General features: G+C 40.8%; 2 protein-coding genes across 4 annotated transcripts in view; both read right to left on the reverse strand.

Annotated features, from left to right (window-relative positions):
* The window catches only part of LOC110525940 (G protein-coupled receptor kinase 5), a 76,382-nt gene extending 71,950 nt beyond the window's left edge, over positions 1 to 4,432 (reverse strand). For both annotated transcript variants that reach the window (XR_005052102.1, XM_036980099.1), the window contains exon 1: positions 3,462 to 4,432. Coding sequence is in view for 1 of the 2 variants with exons in the window: in XM_036980099.1 (XP_036835994.1) it covers positions 3,462 to 3,513 (52 nt within the window). In the remaining variant the exon portion in view is untranslated. The remainder of the gene's footprint in view (positions 1 to 3,461) is intronic.
* A 3,804-nt stretch (positions 4,433 to 8,236) lies between these two features.
* Positions 8,237 to 11,243, reverse strand: LOC110525941 (U6 snRNA-associated Sm-like protein LSm1). 2 transcript variants are annotated; one of them, XM_021606468.2, is made up of 4 exons: positions 11,024 to 11,231; positions 10,718 to 10,786; positions 10,358 to 10,473; positions 8,237 to 10,022 (listed from the first exon to the last, which is right to left on the reverse strand). In XM_021606468.2, the coding sequence occupies exons 1-4, from the start codon at positions 11,067 to 11,069 to the stop codon at positions 9,852 to 9,854; spliced, it is 402 nt and encodes a 133-aa protein (XP_021462143.1). In that variant the 5' UTR covers positions 11,070 to 11,231; the 3' UTR covers positions 8,237 to 9,851. The 2 variants fall into 2 exon arrangements, with proteins under 2 accessions (XP_021462143.1, XP_021462144.1); XM_021606469.2 differs by lacking the exon at positions 10,718 to 10,786 and having other exon boundaries at positions 11,024 to 11,243.
* Positions 11,244 to 17,606: the final 6,363 nt, after the last annotated feature.

Here is a 17,606-nt window from a genome sequence, read left to right on the forward strand (position 1 = left end):
AAAATGCTAAACAAATAGTTATACTGATTAACGTCCGTCCTAGCTCGCTCATAAATGTCTTAATCTAAATTATCGATTGCCACTTATCCGCTTGTCATCCCCTTATGCCATAGTTTGTACATCTCAACTGTCATTAGAAACCACATTTGTTTAATCAAGTCAGCCATATCAGATGTTTTTTAAAAAAAAGCAGTAAATGAGGCTGAATGAACTGTTTCGGTGCCAGACAAGGCTCCACTGATAGCCAGGTGTAGCAGTGGTAAGATGTTGGGACTGCTGCTGGTACAGCTTTATGAAGGCCCTAACAGTTTGTGGGCACCGTTTGTCACCATTATATTGCAATTAATGTATTGTTTAGTGTTGTGGCTTTGCTGGCATGCATCCAACTTGTTGTTTTTTTGCCCCACCAAGATTTACATGCTAAAATCGCTACTGGTGACAGCAACAAGTGTCACATCGAAGGTGACAGGTTTATGTTGCTGAAAGGACAGTGACCGTAATACCTGTGCACTCCATGGCGCTGAAGGAGAGACAGTTTTGGTAAAACACATAGACACGGCTGATAGACAGGTAACAGTCACACAGAGCATGAAATAATTATAAAGAATAAGCAGCCCATTCACTCCAGTAGGCCCCATGAAATCATAACAATACAAAAGCACAACCATTTCATTTAAAAAATGAAATAAACAAACCAGCTTTTACTTCCCATTGCAAATATATTTCCGTCACACTAACCAGTGATCTAAAGTTTAAATGGAACAATATTTCACAGTCATTATTTTCAAAGGGATACCTAACAGCAAGTGAGCTGCATAAAAATAAAAAAAACAGTTCCACTCACCAGATAATAATTTGTAAACAAAGGTTGAAAGTTAATCTTGAAAAGGGTGTAGCTAACAAATTATCTACAACATCCACCCTGAAGATGATAACAGCTGCTGCTGCAGCCATCGCCATTGTCAAAGTACTACAACACAAGCTAGCATTTTCATTATCACACTACTACAACACAAGCTAGCTAACGATACTAGCGTTAGCGTGGGAAAACTACTGCTTCCTCCACTGATTATTTTATCTTGTGCTCTGTCGTTACGTGTCTCTCCAACCCTGGTCCTGGAGAGCTACCGTCTTGTAGGTTTTCACTCCAACTATAATCTAGCGTATTTTATTCGAATAATTTGCTGGTTGATAAACTGAATCGGGTAAACTACAACTGCCGTTGGAGTGTAAACCTACAGGAAGGTAGCTCTCCAGGAACAGGGTTGGAGAGCTCTGGCCTAGACACATTACTTTTCAGTTTTTTTTGCCATTGTAGGTCAAAATGTGATTGGGTCATTCCACTCACTCCAAATTCTGCTCCAATACAGTTGAATGGCAGAGACCTTCTGTCCAGCTTCTGAAAATCTAACCAATGGCTGGCTGAGCTAGCTAGATTTTTCTACCTAGAGACCACCAAAGAGAATCCTGATTATATATTTTTTTCGTTTTAGTATTAACCCTTCTCTTTCCAATACAAACTGAAGAGATTAAATCAGAAGATTAGTACAATTATTGTAAAGATTAAATATACATTTAAAAATATAAATTAAAAAAAAATATATATATATAATATACACAGTACCAAATAAGCGCAAACCAGATTGTATGGCGTATCACTGCAGAATGCTGTGGTAGCCCTGCTGGTTACGTATTCCTTGAATTCTAAATGAATCACTGACAGTGTCACCAGCAAACCACCCCAACATCCTCACACCTCTTCCTCCATGTTTCACGGTGGGAACCACACATGTGGAGATTATCCGTTCACCTACTCTGGTAACTCTACTGAATTTATCCTCTGCGGCAGAGGTATCTCTGGGTCTTCCGTTCCTGTGACGGTCCTCATGAGAGCCAATTTCAACATAGCGCTTGATGGTTTTTGTGACTGCACTTGAAGAAACTTTCAAAGTTCTTGAAATGGTTCCTCATTGCCTACCTTCATGTCTTAAAGTAATGATGGACTATAATTTCTCTTTGCTTATTTGAGCTGTTCTTGCCATAATATGGACTTGGTCTTTCACCAAATAGGGCTATCTTATCTATACCACCCCTACCTTGTCACAACACAACTGATTGGCTCAAACGCATAAAGAAGGAAAGAATTTCCACAAATGAACATTTCAACCTGTTAATTGAAATGCATTCCAGGTGACTACCTAGTGAAGCTGGTTGAGAGACTGCCAAGAGTGTGCAAAGCTGTCATCAAGGCAAATGGTGGCTACCTTGAAGTATATATATATATATACACACACACATCCTTAGGCCTCTCGGTTCCCCACTGGGTTTTAATCTTCTTGGATCACCTGAGGACTGGTTGCCAAATACTTGACCTGTGCTATAGAGATTATGATTGATGCTCTGATTTTCTTTGGAATCATCTGTGATCTGGTGTTTCTTTACACTGTAATAAGATGGTTTCAACCAGCATTTCAAAACAACAAAGGACCCTTGTACAGAAGTGGTACACTGACTGCAAACATCAGTCTCTGTCTGTGACCCAATGCAGCCCAAAGAACCCATAGGCACATTACACCATGCACAACAGTGTGTGGGTGTGTTTCTCTGAGTAAGAGCAACACAGCCTTGTCAGTTTCTGTAATATTTATTCAGATAGACGGAAGCTTGCAGCATTAACACGAGATAAGAGCCAAAACATTCTCATTAGTAACCTAAGGCAGTGTCATTAATTTCAGCAGTTCGATCAGTGGTCGAGTCTAAAGTGAAGGTATACGCGTATGTGTTTGATCAAAGAATGTCAACAACAAAGCAGCCCGACTCTAAAACTGTCCACCTGCTGAACACAGATGCAAACAGTCGGTAAATATGAAATTGACAGAACCTAAGTGTCCAATCGCAGGGTTGTTTGGGGTCGCGAATTGGAACAGGCTGCATTTCGCTGTACGGAGACCACCATGGCAACTTAGATTCAGATCACGTCATTTCTTCATCATAAATGTGCCAACTGAAGCAAATGATCATCAGATCAGAGTTTGACCCCAGTTCTAGCAATGCTGAATTGTTACAGTTTCATCGCTGCTCAATAGTCTAATCATAAATCACGCAGTCAACAATTTGATTTAGATGTTTTGTTGCATTTAGAGACCTTTGCCCACACCGTAACGTAAGAGCTGTCAAACTGATATTAGGCCTGGAAATAGGCTATGGAAATCAATGGAGATAAGGAGAAATAATATACGGTTTAAAAGCCTAGAATTAACCAATAAAACATGTTGTTTGATATTGATGATGATGGTGATGATGTATGTTATAGGCTCGATTGAAGAGCATAGCATCTGTATAAATATCATGTTCTCAGCCAAAGTAGATTACATCACTGTAGCATTCGCCACATGGAATTCGAAACCACTTCTATGCGTAAAAATTGTCCAGTAATTGTATTAGGCTGTTTGAAGACCTACCTTCTCTTGCTTTTAGCAGTACCGTATTGGCCACAATATTCTCCAGTTCCATCTAAAATTCTTTGATATTTGCTGAATAGATTAAAAAAAAGAAATCGACAGCAACACCTCGCTCTTCACGGATGAATTGCTTTTCGTTTTATTCCAAATCCGAATAAAATGTATACATTTCAAACTCGTTCACGGTCTACACACTGGATAAAGGAGAAATCCTTGTAAAATTAACTAGGCATGGTTCATATCGTCGGCTCCGAATGCAGCGTTGGGAGGGCATTTCCATTCCAATTCCGAAGACCGTTGTGTTTCGTGCGTAATTTGGCGCGGAATCCCATCAAAGGATAGATCACGGTTGAGCCATCAATACAGCCCGAGACCACGGCAAGACCTACATCATTTAGTAACGCATTCCTAACAGCGGCTGAAGCACAGCACAGTAGCACTGGGGGGAGTTGGTGAAGTGTACTAGAACATCAAGGTGCTCCCCCTCTCGGTGCAAAGGCTTAATAAAAAAAAATGGGCTTGTTTTTTTCTTTTGGTTTGGCCAACAATATCCCCCACGTTTGGCGAAGCTACAAGCAGTTTACCGCGTGTGTCTGGTCTATATTTTTCCTGTTACATTTGGATAGCTTGCAGGGGGCTAAACGCACAGACTATATAAATTGAGTGATTTGTAGTAGGGGTTCGCTAATCTTCAACCACCAAATTGGTTCCAATATTCCATTCCACCGCCCGTTGCACACACATCCATTCGGAATTGGCCCGAATAGAGTATTGGTTTCCACTAACTTCTATATCCACAAAGTCAGATTCCACTGGCACAAAAGTCAAATTTGCAACAAAAATTGGCTTTTTTTGTCTTCATTTAAGGTTAAGCATAAGGTTTGCAATTTTAAGAAGATACATTTAAGAAATGCGCAGGGTTTATTACTTGTGGTTAAAGACAAGTATTATCCTTTATATTGACCAGATACTCAAGTGGCCGCTCAAACATTGGAAATATTTTTTTTTTTCAAAAATGGAAGTCAGTTGGGAGGAGTCAAGATCAGATGGGACCATTCTAGCCAATGAGAGGGCAGATATCGGGTGAACAACAGGCACAACTCCGATATAAAGTTTTATTTTTTCTCAAAGTTGCCAGGAAGTCACATGTTCTACGTATATCAGGACACTCATAACAACCTAAGCATAACAAAACTTATATTCGACCAAATAAGCCACACGTAGCAAATAAGCAATTCCATTTTTTTGTTCACCAAATTCAATACTCTCTCATTGACCTCCATACAAAAACTCATCGCTTGATTAGTGAAGGGAAAAAAACGTCACCTGCTGGAAAAGACAGATTTTGGGCCCAGTTTTCCCTCTCTTCGCCTCTTCCTCTCTGGTATAGACGCTAGTGACGACCATAGCGTATCCGTGTCTGGCTGTCATATGCTGTTTTTCATATGACATGGTTTGGATAACCTTACCTAGTTCTATTTAATTGACATAATTATGAAAAACTGGTGAAATACAAAATCGTATGATCTCAAGATCTCATAGACCTACCAGTATTTATATATATATATATATATATATATATATATATATATATATATATATATATATATATATATATATATATTATATATATATTTATATACCAATATTTATACCACTGGTGATGCTTCTGCCTGTCTACAATAGGTTTATATACACTGAACAAAAATATAAATGCAACATGCAACAATTTCAAAGATTTTACTGAGTTACAGTTAATATAAGGAAATCAGTCAATTGAAATACATTAAGTAGGCCCTAATCTATGGATTTCACATGACTGGGAATCAGTGGTGTAAAAATACTTTAAAGTACTACTTAAGTCGTTTTTTGGGGTTATCTGTACATTACTATTTATATATTTTCTAACTTTTACTTCATTAAATTCCTAAAGAAAATAATGTACTTTTTACTCCATACATTTTCCCTGACACCCAAAAGTACTCATTACATTTTGACAGAAAAATGGTCCAATTCACACACTTATCAAGAGAACATCCCTGGTCATCCCTACGGCCTCTGATCTGACGGACTCACTAAACACACATGCTTTGTTTGCAAATTATGTCTGAGTGTTGGAGTGTGCCCCTGGCTATGCGTCAATAAAAATACAATTAAATTGTGCCGTCTGATTTGATTAATATAAGGAACTTAAAATTATTTACACTTTTACTTTTGATACTTAAGTACATTTTAGCAATTCCATTTACTTTTGATACTTAAGTATATTTAAAACCAAATACTTTTAGACTTTTACTCAAGTAGTATTTTATTTGGTGACTTTCACTTTTACTTGAGTTGTTGTCTATTAAGGTATCTTATGACGATTGAGTACTTTTACCACCACTGCTGGGAATACCGATATGCATAGATCAGAAAAACAGTATCTGGTGTGACCACAATTTGCCTCATGCAGCGCAACATAGAGTTGATCAGGCTGTTTATTGTGGCCTGTGGAATGTTGTCCCACTCCTCTTCAATGGTTGTACGAAGTTGCTGGATATTGGAGGGAACTGGAACACGCTGTTGTACACGTCAATCCAGAGCATCCCAAACATGCTCAATTAGTGACATTGAAGTGCTTTGAAAGGCTGGTCATGGCTCACATCAACACTATCATGCCGGAAACCCTAGATCCACTCCATTTTGCATACCGCCCCAACAGATCCACGGATGATGCAATCTCAATCGCACTCCACACTGCCCTTTCCCACCTGGACAAAAGGAACACCTGTGTGAGAATGTTGTTCATTGACTACAGCTCAGCGTTCAACACCATAGTGCCCTCAAAGCTCATCACTAAGCTAAGGACCCTGGGACTAAACACGTCCCTCTGCAACTGGATCCTGGACTTCCTGACAGGCCACCCCCAGGTGGTAAGGGTAGGCGGGTAAGGGTAGGTGCGTGCTCCTGTACTCCCTGTTCACCCACGAGTGCAAGGCCAAGCACAACTCCAACACCATCATTAAGTTTGCTGACAACACAACAGTGGTAGGTCTGATCACCAACAACAATGAGACAGCCTATAGGGAGGAGGTCAAAGACCTGGCAGTGTGGTGCCAGGACAAAAAACTCTCCCTCAAAGTGAGCAAGACAAAGGAGCTGATCGTGGACTATAGGAAAATGAGGGAAAATGAATATTTGGCATGGATCCTCAAAAGTTCTACTGCTGCACCATCGAGAGCATCCTGACCGGTTGCATCACCATCTGGTATGTAAAGGCGCTACAGAGGGTAGTGCCCCCAGTACATCACTGGGGCCAAGCTTCCTGACATTCAGGACATATACTAGGTGGTGTCAGAGGAAGGCCTAAAAAAATCTCAAAGACTCCAATCACCCAAGTCATAGACTGTTATCTTTGCTACAGCACTACAAGCGGTACCGGAGCGCCAAGCGCCAAGCCCCCCCCCCCCCCCCCCCCCCCCCCCCACACATCTTTGTTTTTACACTGCTGCTACTCGCTGTTTATTATCTATGCATGGTCACTTTACAAATTACCTCAATTAACCTGTACCCATGCACATTGACTCTGTACCGGTACCCCCTGTGTATAGCCTCGTTTTTGTTAAGTACATTTCTTGTGTTACTTTATTTTATTTAGTAAATATTTTCTTAACTCCATTTCTTGAACTGCATTGTTGGTTAATGGCTTTTAAGTAAGCATTTCACTGTAAAGTCTACAACTCTTGTATTAGGCGCATGTGACAAATAAAATGTGATTTGATTTCTGGTGAGTATACAGATGACTGAAGAACTGGAACATTTTCAGCTTCCGGGAATTGTGTAAAGATCCTTGAGACAAAGGTCCATGCATTTTCATGCTGAAACATGAGGTGATGGCGGCGGATGAAAGGCACTGCAATGGGCCTCAGGATCTCGTCACGGTATCGCTGTGCATTCAAATTGCCATCGATAAAATGCAATTGTGTTCGTTGTCCGTAGCTTGTGCCAGCCCATACCATAACCCCACCATGGGGCAGTCTGTTCACAACGTCACATCACAAATCGCTCTCCCACACGACACTATACATGATGTCTGCCATCTGCCCAGTACAGTGAAAACCGGATTCATCCATGCAGAGCACACTTCTCCAGCGTGCCAGTGGCCATCCAAGTTGAGAATTTGCCCACTGAAGTCAGTTACGAAGCCAAACTGCAGTCAGGTCAAGACCCTTGTGAGGACGACAAGCACGCAGATGAGCTTCCCTGAGACGGTTTCTGACAGTTTGTGCATAAATTCTTGGGTTGTGCAAACCTACAGTTTCATCAGCTGACCCGGTGGCTGGTCTCAGACGATCCTGCAGATGAAGAAGCTGGATGTGAAGGTCCTGGGCAGGCATGGTTACACGTGGTCTGCGGTTGTGACGCTGGTTGGACGTACTGCCAAATTCTCAAAAACAACGTTGTTGGTGGCTTATGGTAGTGAAATGGACATTCAATTATTTGGCAACAGCTCTAGTGTAAATTCCTGTAGTCAATATGCCAATTGCACACTCCCTCAAAACTTGAGACATCTGTGGCAATATGTTGTGACAAAACTGCACATTTTAGAATGTCCTTTTATTGTTTACAGAACAAGGTGCATCTGTGTAATGAGCATGTTGTTTAATCAGCTTCTTAATACGACACACCTGTCAGGTGGATGGATTATCTTGGCAAAGGAGAAATGCCCACAAACAGTGATATAAACCAATTTGTGCACAACAATTCAAAGAAATACGCTTTTTGTGCATATGGACAATTTCTTGGATCTTTTATTTCAGCTCATGAAACATGGGACCAACACTTTGCCATCTTGGCAAAGGAGAAATGCTCACAAACAGGGATGTAAACAAATGTGTGAACAATTCAAAGAAATACACTTTACATGTGTTTATATTTTTGTTCAGTGTAGTTATTAGTTATTTGGGGAATTTGGCACCATCACCTGGGACACTAGGGGGAGTGTTTGTATTACCTCCAATCCCTTTTCCCCTTCTATTCATAACAGGAGATACTATTGAGCAGTATGGTATAAAAAAACTAAAACATCAGTAGGCCTAATAACACAGAAAGAAGACAAGGGATCCAAATATGATCCAAATTCAGTCAATGTGCCACATGCTTGAAAGTTGAAAGGAACTCAACTACTGGGCGTGTTCGAGCAGATCAGATTTCTGCAGTCGGTGGCCATCGTTGATCACCAACTTTCAATGTGTGTTGCATTAGGCCATGGCCACATTACAATTTTGTGTATGAAAATTCCATATGGACGCAATTCTTTTTCAAATAGGAGTCTTCTGTTACCGGATAAATGACACAGAGTTCCTGACCAAAAATTCACAAATTGTCAAACTTTTTAAGTATGCAACTAGACTGAACACATCTGAAAAAAAGTGGAGATGAGTTGTATTTTTGACAGACAAAAATGGACAATGATGTATGTCATATGATTGCATCCATGTTCAAGTCTCAGTATTCCCATTCCCTTTAGACACCAACTGTACCCTGTAGCCACGGCCTGCATTGTGGGTGGCTCCATTGTCAACCAATTAGGGTGTTTTTGTTTGACCCACACTAACGTCCCACACAATGTCAATTGAACCTTGATTGTGGGAACCTTAAACAGTATACTTTCATATCAACTCCAAGTACAAAAACGACCCTTACTGTATGTACACTGTTTTACCACAGACTCAGCTGAAGAGGTTTACTGTGGCACAGCTTGCACCTGAACCATAACACTTCCTGAGCTAATTGAAACGCAACTGGTGAGGAAGTGTCGTAGCTCTGTGGCAACCTGTGCCACAGTAAACATCGCCCAGAGAATCTGTGTTAAAACAGTTGCCTGGAGGAATGAACCCAAACTGTATTACTTGATGAAGTAGAACAGGAACACTGACACATTGTCATACGCAAGTAAAGAGTCCTGTTACAATTTCTACAAAGTGGACCTCCGTATTAAAATAAACACTTGGAAAACAAATCTTACCATTACAGTTTAAGTCTGTTTACACAAACATAGAGAACCCATCGTTATGTGCTATTGACAAGTTATTTGTTTTGTGGTATGAAAATCATATTTAATTGATTTATCGCATGAAATGTAGTCTTCCAGACAATTTAGTTTGTGTGGTCTACCCTCAATTCCTGCATTACGCCAGTCATCAAATCTAACAAAAATGCATCACTTAAATCATTGCTTGCTTTTGCACCAATGAGCCATTATCAAAATGAAATCCGTACAGTATTTAGTGTGATGCTGCTTCATCTATAAACCACACATTCTTCTCCCCATCGCCAAAATAATCCCGTATTCAACATAGAACTGGGAAGTCTAGTATAACAGAGGAAAATAGAACAGAAGTGCCTTCAGTATTCATCAAGATTATCTGCCTTGGGGATGGATAGGCCTCTGTCCTTCAGTGCGGTCACCTTGGCTTTCTCTGTCTCCTGCTTGGCTTGCTGTTGCAATCGCTGCTCCTCTAGGATCTCCTCTATAGAAACCTGCTGCAAGACTGTGTCACACGGCTTATCCATGTCCTAAAGAGGGAAACACCATATTAAACTTACTGTAAACCTACATGTCACACATGTTCTGCTGGAGAACAATCACAGTGGCACACACATGTAAACCCCAGCAACTGATTATCATCAACTGTGTGATCAGTGTGTGAACCACGCAATTGAGGTGACAACTAAAGTTTAAGGCAAAATGAATCATGTGAGCATATTGGAAAACTGCTCTAGACTCAATTAACTGGCCTAATCAACAGGCTACTTTAACACAAACACATTTCTATGTGTAGGCATACTGTACGAGGAAGGCTAAATAATCATTGATAAAGAACAAGAGGGTGGCATGGATGAATACTTACTATTTCACCAAGCAATACAACGTTCTCTCCTCTCACAATGAAGATTCCTCTGGGGATGTCCCCAAACTTCTTGCCCACATGGATGCGCTCCACTGTTTGATGGAAAACTAGGTTGGCTGAAAGAGAGGTTAAGAGATAGTGCAGTTGATATAATTTTCCCTTTGATTGCCTGAATGTAGCTACTTGTGAATACGTCACATTATTTCAAGGCTTACGTAGTAGGTATTTTAGTAAACTCAATTCCATCTCAATGTATGGAAGATATCCATAGGGGATCTAAACTAGAGCCAACTTAGTATGCCAACTGAACTAGTGTGTTTAAACTACTATAGGATTTGTTAGGTGGTTTATTTGCCATACCAAACTGGTCGATGCTTCTAAGAAACCCAATTAGCGTTCTTCCATCGCGAAGAAGTACAAGATGCTTTTCTGCAAGAGGAAAATTACTGTTTATAGTAGAGCGACAGCAAGCGGATACAAAGTATCCAATCGTTGTCCCCAACACTGAGTTTGGAGAATAAATAGTTACAAGAAGGGGTTTACAATATAACTGTAACTGTATCTAATAATCATGATCATCATCACTGTTTTCCGAAGGTTGGAAACAGTGCGGACTTGCTCACACTGCTGCCGTCACTCAGCCTAACATTCGCTATCCCTACTTACTGTCTATGTCATCAATGAGACTCGCGGTCCCTGGCATGTAGTTCATTGTGATCGTGTGTAGCTATCTCTGCGGTTAAATTGTAGCTAATCGCTGTGTATAAAATGTATTAAGCCATGAATCGTTCAAAATAAGATCAGAGTCTTAATAAGCATCTCTTCAGCAACACTAAAAAAGCACTTCCGGGTCACGGAATTTCCGATATTTTCATAACAAAAGTCCCCAACTTAGTAGTAGAAAGGTTCCAACAGCCTGTATTCTCTCTACAGGAAGCACACTTGCAGTAATGCACACTCGGGGAAAGACTTCCTGTCAAATATTAAACCCTTTAAGCACCAATGGCAAGGAACATTGGAATTTTTTTATTCTATTTATTCTGATGATCTAATATAGATACACTACATGAAAAGTATGTGGACATCTGCTCATCGAACATCTAATTCCAAAATCATGGGCATTAATACGGAATTGGTTTACTGCTATAATAGTCTCCACTCTTTTGGGAAGGCTTTCCACTAGATGTTGGAACATTGCTGCGGAGACTTGCTTCCATTCAGCCACAAGAGCATTAGTGAGGTCGGACACTGATGTTGGGCGATTAGGCCTGGCTCGCAGTCAGCGTTCCAATTCATCCCAAAGGAGTTCGATGGGGTTGAGGTCAGGGCTCTGGGCAGGCCAGTCAAATTCATCCACACCAATCTCGACAAACCATTTCTGTACGGACCTTGCTTTGTGCACAGGGGCATTGTCATGCTGAAACAGGAAAGGGCCTTCCCCAAACTGTTGCCACAAAGTTGGAAGCACAGAATCGTCTAGAATGTCATTGTATGCTGTAGCATTAAGACTTCCCTTCACAGGAACTAAGGGGCCTAACCCGAACCATGTAAAACAGCCCCAGACCATTATTCCTCCTCCACCAAACTTTACAGTTGACATTATGCATTGGGGCAGGTAGCATTCTCCTGGCATCTGCCAAACCCAGATTCATCCGTCGGACTGCCAGATGGTGAAGCGTGATTCATCACTCGAGAGAACGAGTTTCCACTGCTCCAGAGTCCGATGACGACGAGCTTTACACCACTCCAGCCGACGCTTGGCATTGTGCATGGTGATCTTATGCTTATGTGCGGCTGCTCGGCTATTGAAACCAATTTCATGACGCTCCCGACTAACAGTTCTTGTGCAGATGTTGCTTCCAGAGGCAGTTTGGAACTAAGGATTTAGATTTAGGACATTGCATGTTTCTAATAATGTCATTCCTTTAAATAAGCAGGCCTTTAATTTTTAAGACAAATTTCCTGTGTCTATGACGCCCGCCGCTTGGTGAAATGCAGACTCGGTGGCGAGCGTGGTAAAACTGAAAAGACATCGTCTGTCCTTTTGAATCAGAGTCTTTACCTGATAAAGTAATGATAGGATGTGTCAATTATTCAGTGAGAGCTTTTGTGTCAAACCCACAACAGTGTTTCTGATGCTAAGCTCATGGTCATGTTGCAGTAGAGTGTAGGAGGGAGATTCCAAGATGTGAGAAGTGTGCAGGAAGACATGGGACAAAGCAATGTGTGGTGTCGGTGGAAAAAAACTGTCACTGTCACTAGCCGGCTACCACCTGATTACTCATCCCTGAACCTTAGAGGATGCTGCCCTATGTACATAGATCTGGAACACTGGTCACGTTAATAATTTTTACATACATCGTTACTCATTTAATATGTACATGCTGTATTCTAGTCAAGTAAATTCTATTCAACTATTGCTGTACATGTACAATTCTATACATGTATTCTTCAGACGTACTATGTATTCTGTCCACATACTACCCATAATGTCTATACATTCCATCACACACATACAGTACCAGTCAAAAGTTTGGACACACCTACTCATTCAAGGGTTTTTCTTTATTTGTACTATTTTTACATTGTAGAATAATAGTGAAGACATCAAAACTATAACATAACACATATGGGAAAAAAGTGTTAATATATTTTACATTCTTCAAAGTAGCCACCCTTTGCCTTGATGACAGCTTTGCATACTCTTGGCACTCTCAACCAGCTTCACCTGGAATGCTTTTCCAACTGTCTTGAAGGAGTTCCCAGATATGCTGAGCACTTGTTGACTGCTTTTCCCTCACTCTGTGGTGCAACTCATCCCAAACCATCTCAATTGCATTGAGGTTGGGTGATTGTGGAGGCCAGGTCATCTGATGCAGCATTCCATCACTCTCCTTGGTCAAATAACCCTTACACAGCCTGGAGGTGTGTTGGGTCATTGTCCTGTTGAAAAACAAATGATAGTCCCACTAAGCACAAACCAGATGGGATGGCGTATCGCTGCATAATGCTGCCATGCTGGTTAACTGTGCCTTGAATTCTAAATTAGTCACAGACAGTGTCCAAGCAAAGCACCCCCGCACCTCCTCCATGCTTCACGGTGGGAACCACCGCTGTGTTACAAAGACACGGCGGTTGGAAATAAAAATCAAAGATTTCCACCGGTCTAATGTCCACTGCTCATATTTCTTGGCCCAAGCAAGTCTCTTCTTTTTATTGGTGTCCTTCAGTAGTGGTTTCTTTGCAGCAATTCGACCATGAAGGCCTGATTCACACAGTCTCCTCTGAACAGTTGATGTTGAAATGTGTCTGCTACTTGAACTCCGTGAAGCATTTATTTGGGCTGGAATTTTTGAGGCTGGTAACTCTAAAGAACATATCCTCTTTAGCAGTGGTAACTCTGGGTCTTCCTTTGGTCTTCCTTTCCTGTGGTGTTCCTCATGAGAGCCAGTTTCATCATAGCGCTTGATGGTTTTTGAGACTGCACTTGAAGAAACTTTAAACGTTTTTGAAACTTTCCAGATTGACTGACCTTCATGTCTTAAAGCAATAATGGACAACCTTTTCTCTTTGCTTACATGAGCTGTTCTTGGCATTGGCTCAAACGCATTAAGGAAAGAAATTCCACAAATGAACTTTGAACAAGGCACACCTATTAATTAAAATGCATTCCAGATGACTACCTCATGAAGCTGGATGAGAGAATACCAAGAGTGTGCAAAGCTGTCATCAAGGCAAAGGGTGGTTACTTTGAAGAATCTCAAATATAACAAAATATATTTTAATTTGTTAAACACTTTTTTGGTTCCTACATGATTCCATATGTGTTATTTCATAGTTTTGATGTCTTCACTATTATTCTACAATGTACAAATAAAGAAAAACCATTGAATGAGTAGGTGTGCCCAAACTTTTGACTGGTACTATATACAGTGCCTTGCGAAAGTATTCGGCCCCCTTGAACTTTGCGACCTTTTGCCACATTTCAGGCTTCAAACATAAAGATATAAAACTGTATTTTTTTTGTGAAGAATCAACAACAAGTGGGACACAATCATGAAGTGGAACGACATTTATTGGATATTTCAAACTTTTTTAACAAATCAAAAACTGAAAAATTGGGCGTGCAAAATTATTCAGCCCCTTTACTTTCAGTGCAGCAAACTCTCTCCAGAAGTTCAGTGAGGATCTCTGAATGATCCAATGTTGACCTAAATGACTAATGATGATGATTACACACAGGTGGATTGTATTTAAGTCTCCGTATAAATGCGCCTGCACTGTGATAGTCGCAGAGGTCCGTTAAAAGCGCAGAGAGCATCATGAAGAACAAGGAACACACCAGGCAGGTCCAAGATACTGTTGTGAAGAAGTTTAAAGCCGGATTTGGATACAAAAAGATTTCCCAAGCTTTAAACATCCCAAGGAGCACTGTGCAAGCAATAATATTGAAATGGAAGGAGTATCAGACCACTGCAAATCTACCAAGACCTGGCCGTCCCTCTAAACTTTCAGCTCATACAAGGAGAAGACTGATCAGAGATGCAGCCAAGAGGCCCATGATCACTCTGGATGAACTGCAGAGATCTACAGCTGAGGTGGGAGACGCTGTCCATAGGACAACAATCAGTCGTATATTGCACAAATCTGGCCTTTATGGAAGAGTGGCAAGAAGAAAGCCATTTCTTAAAGATATCCATAAAAAGTGTTGTTTAAAGTTTGCCACAAGCCACCTGGGAGACACACCAAACATGTGGAAGAAGGTGCTCTGGTCAGATGAAACCAAAATTGAACTTTTTGGCAACAATGCAAAACGTTATGTTTGGCGTAAAAGCAACACAGCTCATCAAACTGAACATACCATCCCCACTGTCAAACATGGTGGTGGTAGCATCATGGTTTGGGCCTGCTTTTCTTCAGCAGGGACAGGGAAGATGGTTAAAATTGATGGGAAGATGGATGGAGCCAAATACAGGACCATTCTGGAAGAAAACCTGATGGAGTCTGCAAAAGACCTGAGACTGGGACGGAGATTTGTCTTCCAACAAAACAATGATCCAAAACATAAAGCAAAATCTACAATGGAATGGTTCAAAAATAAACATATACAGGTGTTAGAATGGCCAAGTCAAAGTCCAGACCTGAATCCAATCGAGAATCGGTGGAAAGAACTAAAAACTGCTGTTCACAAATGCTCTCCATCCAACCTCACTGAGCTCGAGCTGTTTTGCAAGGAGGAATGTGAAAAAAATTCAGTCTTTCGATGTGCAAAACTGATAGAGACATACCCCAAGCGACTTACAGCTTTAATCGCAGCAAAAGGTGGCGCTACAAAGTATTAACTTAAGGGGGCTGAATAATTTTGCACGCCCAATTTTTCCATTTTTGATTTGTTAAGAAAGTTTGAATAATCCAATAAATGTCGTTCCACTTCATGATTGTGTCCCACTTGTTGTTGATTCTTCACAAAAAAATACAGTTTTATATATTTATGTTTGAAGCCTGAAATGTGGCAAAAGGTCGCAAAGTTCAAGGGGGCCGAATACTTTCGCAACTTTTTTGGACTGGTACTGTATGTGTGTGTGTATATACACACACGCACATACAGTCAGGTCCATAAATATTTGGACATTGACCAAGTTATTAAAACTTTGGCTCTGTATGCCACCACAACGGATTTGGAAGGAAACAATCAGCTGAAAGTGCAGACTTGGAATGGGGTGGGGATTTAAAAAAAAAATTAAATAGGGGTATACAGTGGCGATTTTAGCATGTAAATCTTGGTGGGGCCACAAAAAAACATGTGGGATGCATGCCAGCAAAGTCACTACACAACAGAACACTAAACAATACAATAATTGCACTATACCAGTGCTACACCTGGCTATCAGCAAAACAGTGCATTCAGCCTCATTTACTGCCTTTAAAAAAACATAGCTGATATGGCTGACTTGCTTAAACAAATGTTGTTTCGACTGACAATTGAGATGTACAAACTATGACATAAGTGGATGACAAGTGGATAAGCGTCAATCTGTAATTTCGATAAAGACATTAATGAGCGAGCTAGGACGGACGTAGTCAACATAACTATTTGTTCAGCACTTTTGAAATGTACAGCGACAGAATTCAGAACATGGGCTGTTCTCACAGCGTTCTTCTTGTACACCAAGTCAGCACCATAGGATAAATAAAGGGGGCATATATGCAGACAATGAAAACTCTTACAATATTCTATGATAACATTTCTCAGGTTATAGGCTACATGTGCACCACCAAGTCAGAACAGTAAGCAAAATTAAGAGGTGAAAATAGACCAAATTATTAGGGTGATGCACATGGGCTACTAACAGCTTACTACCCAACATTTATGCAGCAGCATACAAGACATTTTTGGACTCACCTTTTGTGCTGTGCTTACTTGAACAGGAAAGTGGCGCGGCGGTCCTTCATGGGCAAATTTTGTCATCAAAGTCTGTCATTCTCTGGACTTATGGTGCTGACAACTGGGAACTCGGGAAAAAAAGGTTGAATCAGTGATGACGTCAGTGACCTTCAGGTCGTAGCTCTAGAAAGAGACCCGAGTTCCAATTCTGAGTTGGATGAAAGTTCAAAACGTATTTTCCCAGTTGTAGCTCGTTTTTCCAGAGTTCTCAGTTGAACAAACTAAAGTCAGATTTTGCAGTTAAGTTGTTTTGAACGCGACACAAATCATGCTTAATTGACAGCATGGCCAATGTTGAATGTTTATAATTTTAAACAAGGAAAAGAGACCCTTAACCTTAGATTTGGGACCACACAGCCGCTCCACTGAATAGCAGGCTAATGATGGCTTTGTAATGCTTGCAGTTAGCCACTGATTCCTTCCAAACCACTCATTGTTGAATTCCTGATTTCCAACATGTTGTGTAATGTAGCCATCATCCTCCACATACACCACCCGTTCTGCCAGTCACATTCTGTTAAAGGTCCCCAAAGCACACATATCCCTGGGTCACTCCTCTTTTCAGTTCGCTGCAGATAGCGACTGGAACGAGCTGCAACAAAAACTCAAACTGGACAGTTTTATCTCAATCTCTTCATTCAAAGACTCAATCATGGACACTCTTACTGACAGTTGTGGCTGCTTTGCGTGATGTATTGTTGTCTCTACCTTCTTGCCCTTTGTGCTGTTGTCTGTGCCCAATAATGTTTGTACCATGTTTTGTGCTGCTACCATGTAGTGTTGTTGTCATGTTGTGTTGCTACC

The sequence above is a fragment of the Oncorhynchus mykiss genome, chromosome 6 (assembly GCF_013265735.2).
Source record: "Oncorhynchus mykiss isolate Arlee chromosome 6, USDA_OmykA_1.1, whole genome shotgun sequence".
In the NCBI taxonomy this organism is placed as follows: domain Eukaryota; kingdom Metazoa; phylum Chordata; class Actinopteri; order Salmoniformes; family Salmonidae; genus Oncorhynchus; species Oncorhynchus mykiss.

Coding starts and splice junctions, on each gene's coding strand:
- LOC110525941 (XM_021606468.2), bottom strand. CDS start 11,069: ATGAACTACATGCCAGGGACCGCGAGTCTCATTGATGACATAGACA. Junction 10,474..10,717: donor TAGAAGCATCGACCAGTTTG/GTATGGCAAATA, acceptor CCTCTCTTTCAG/CCAACCTAGTTTTCCATCAA. Junction 10,023..10,357: donor TTGTATTGCTTGGTGAAATA/GTAAGTATTCAT, acceptor TTCCCTCTTTAG/GACATGGATAAGCCGTGTGA.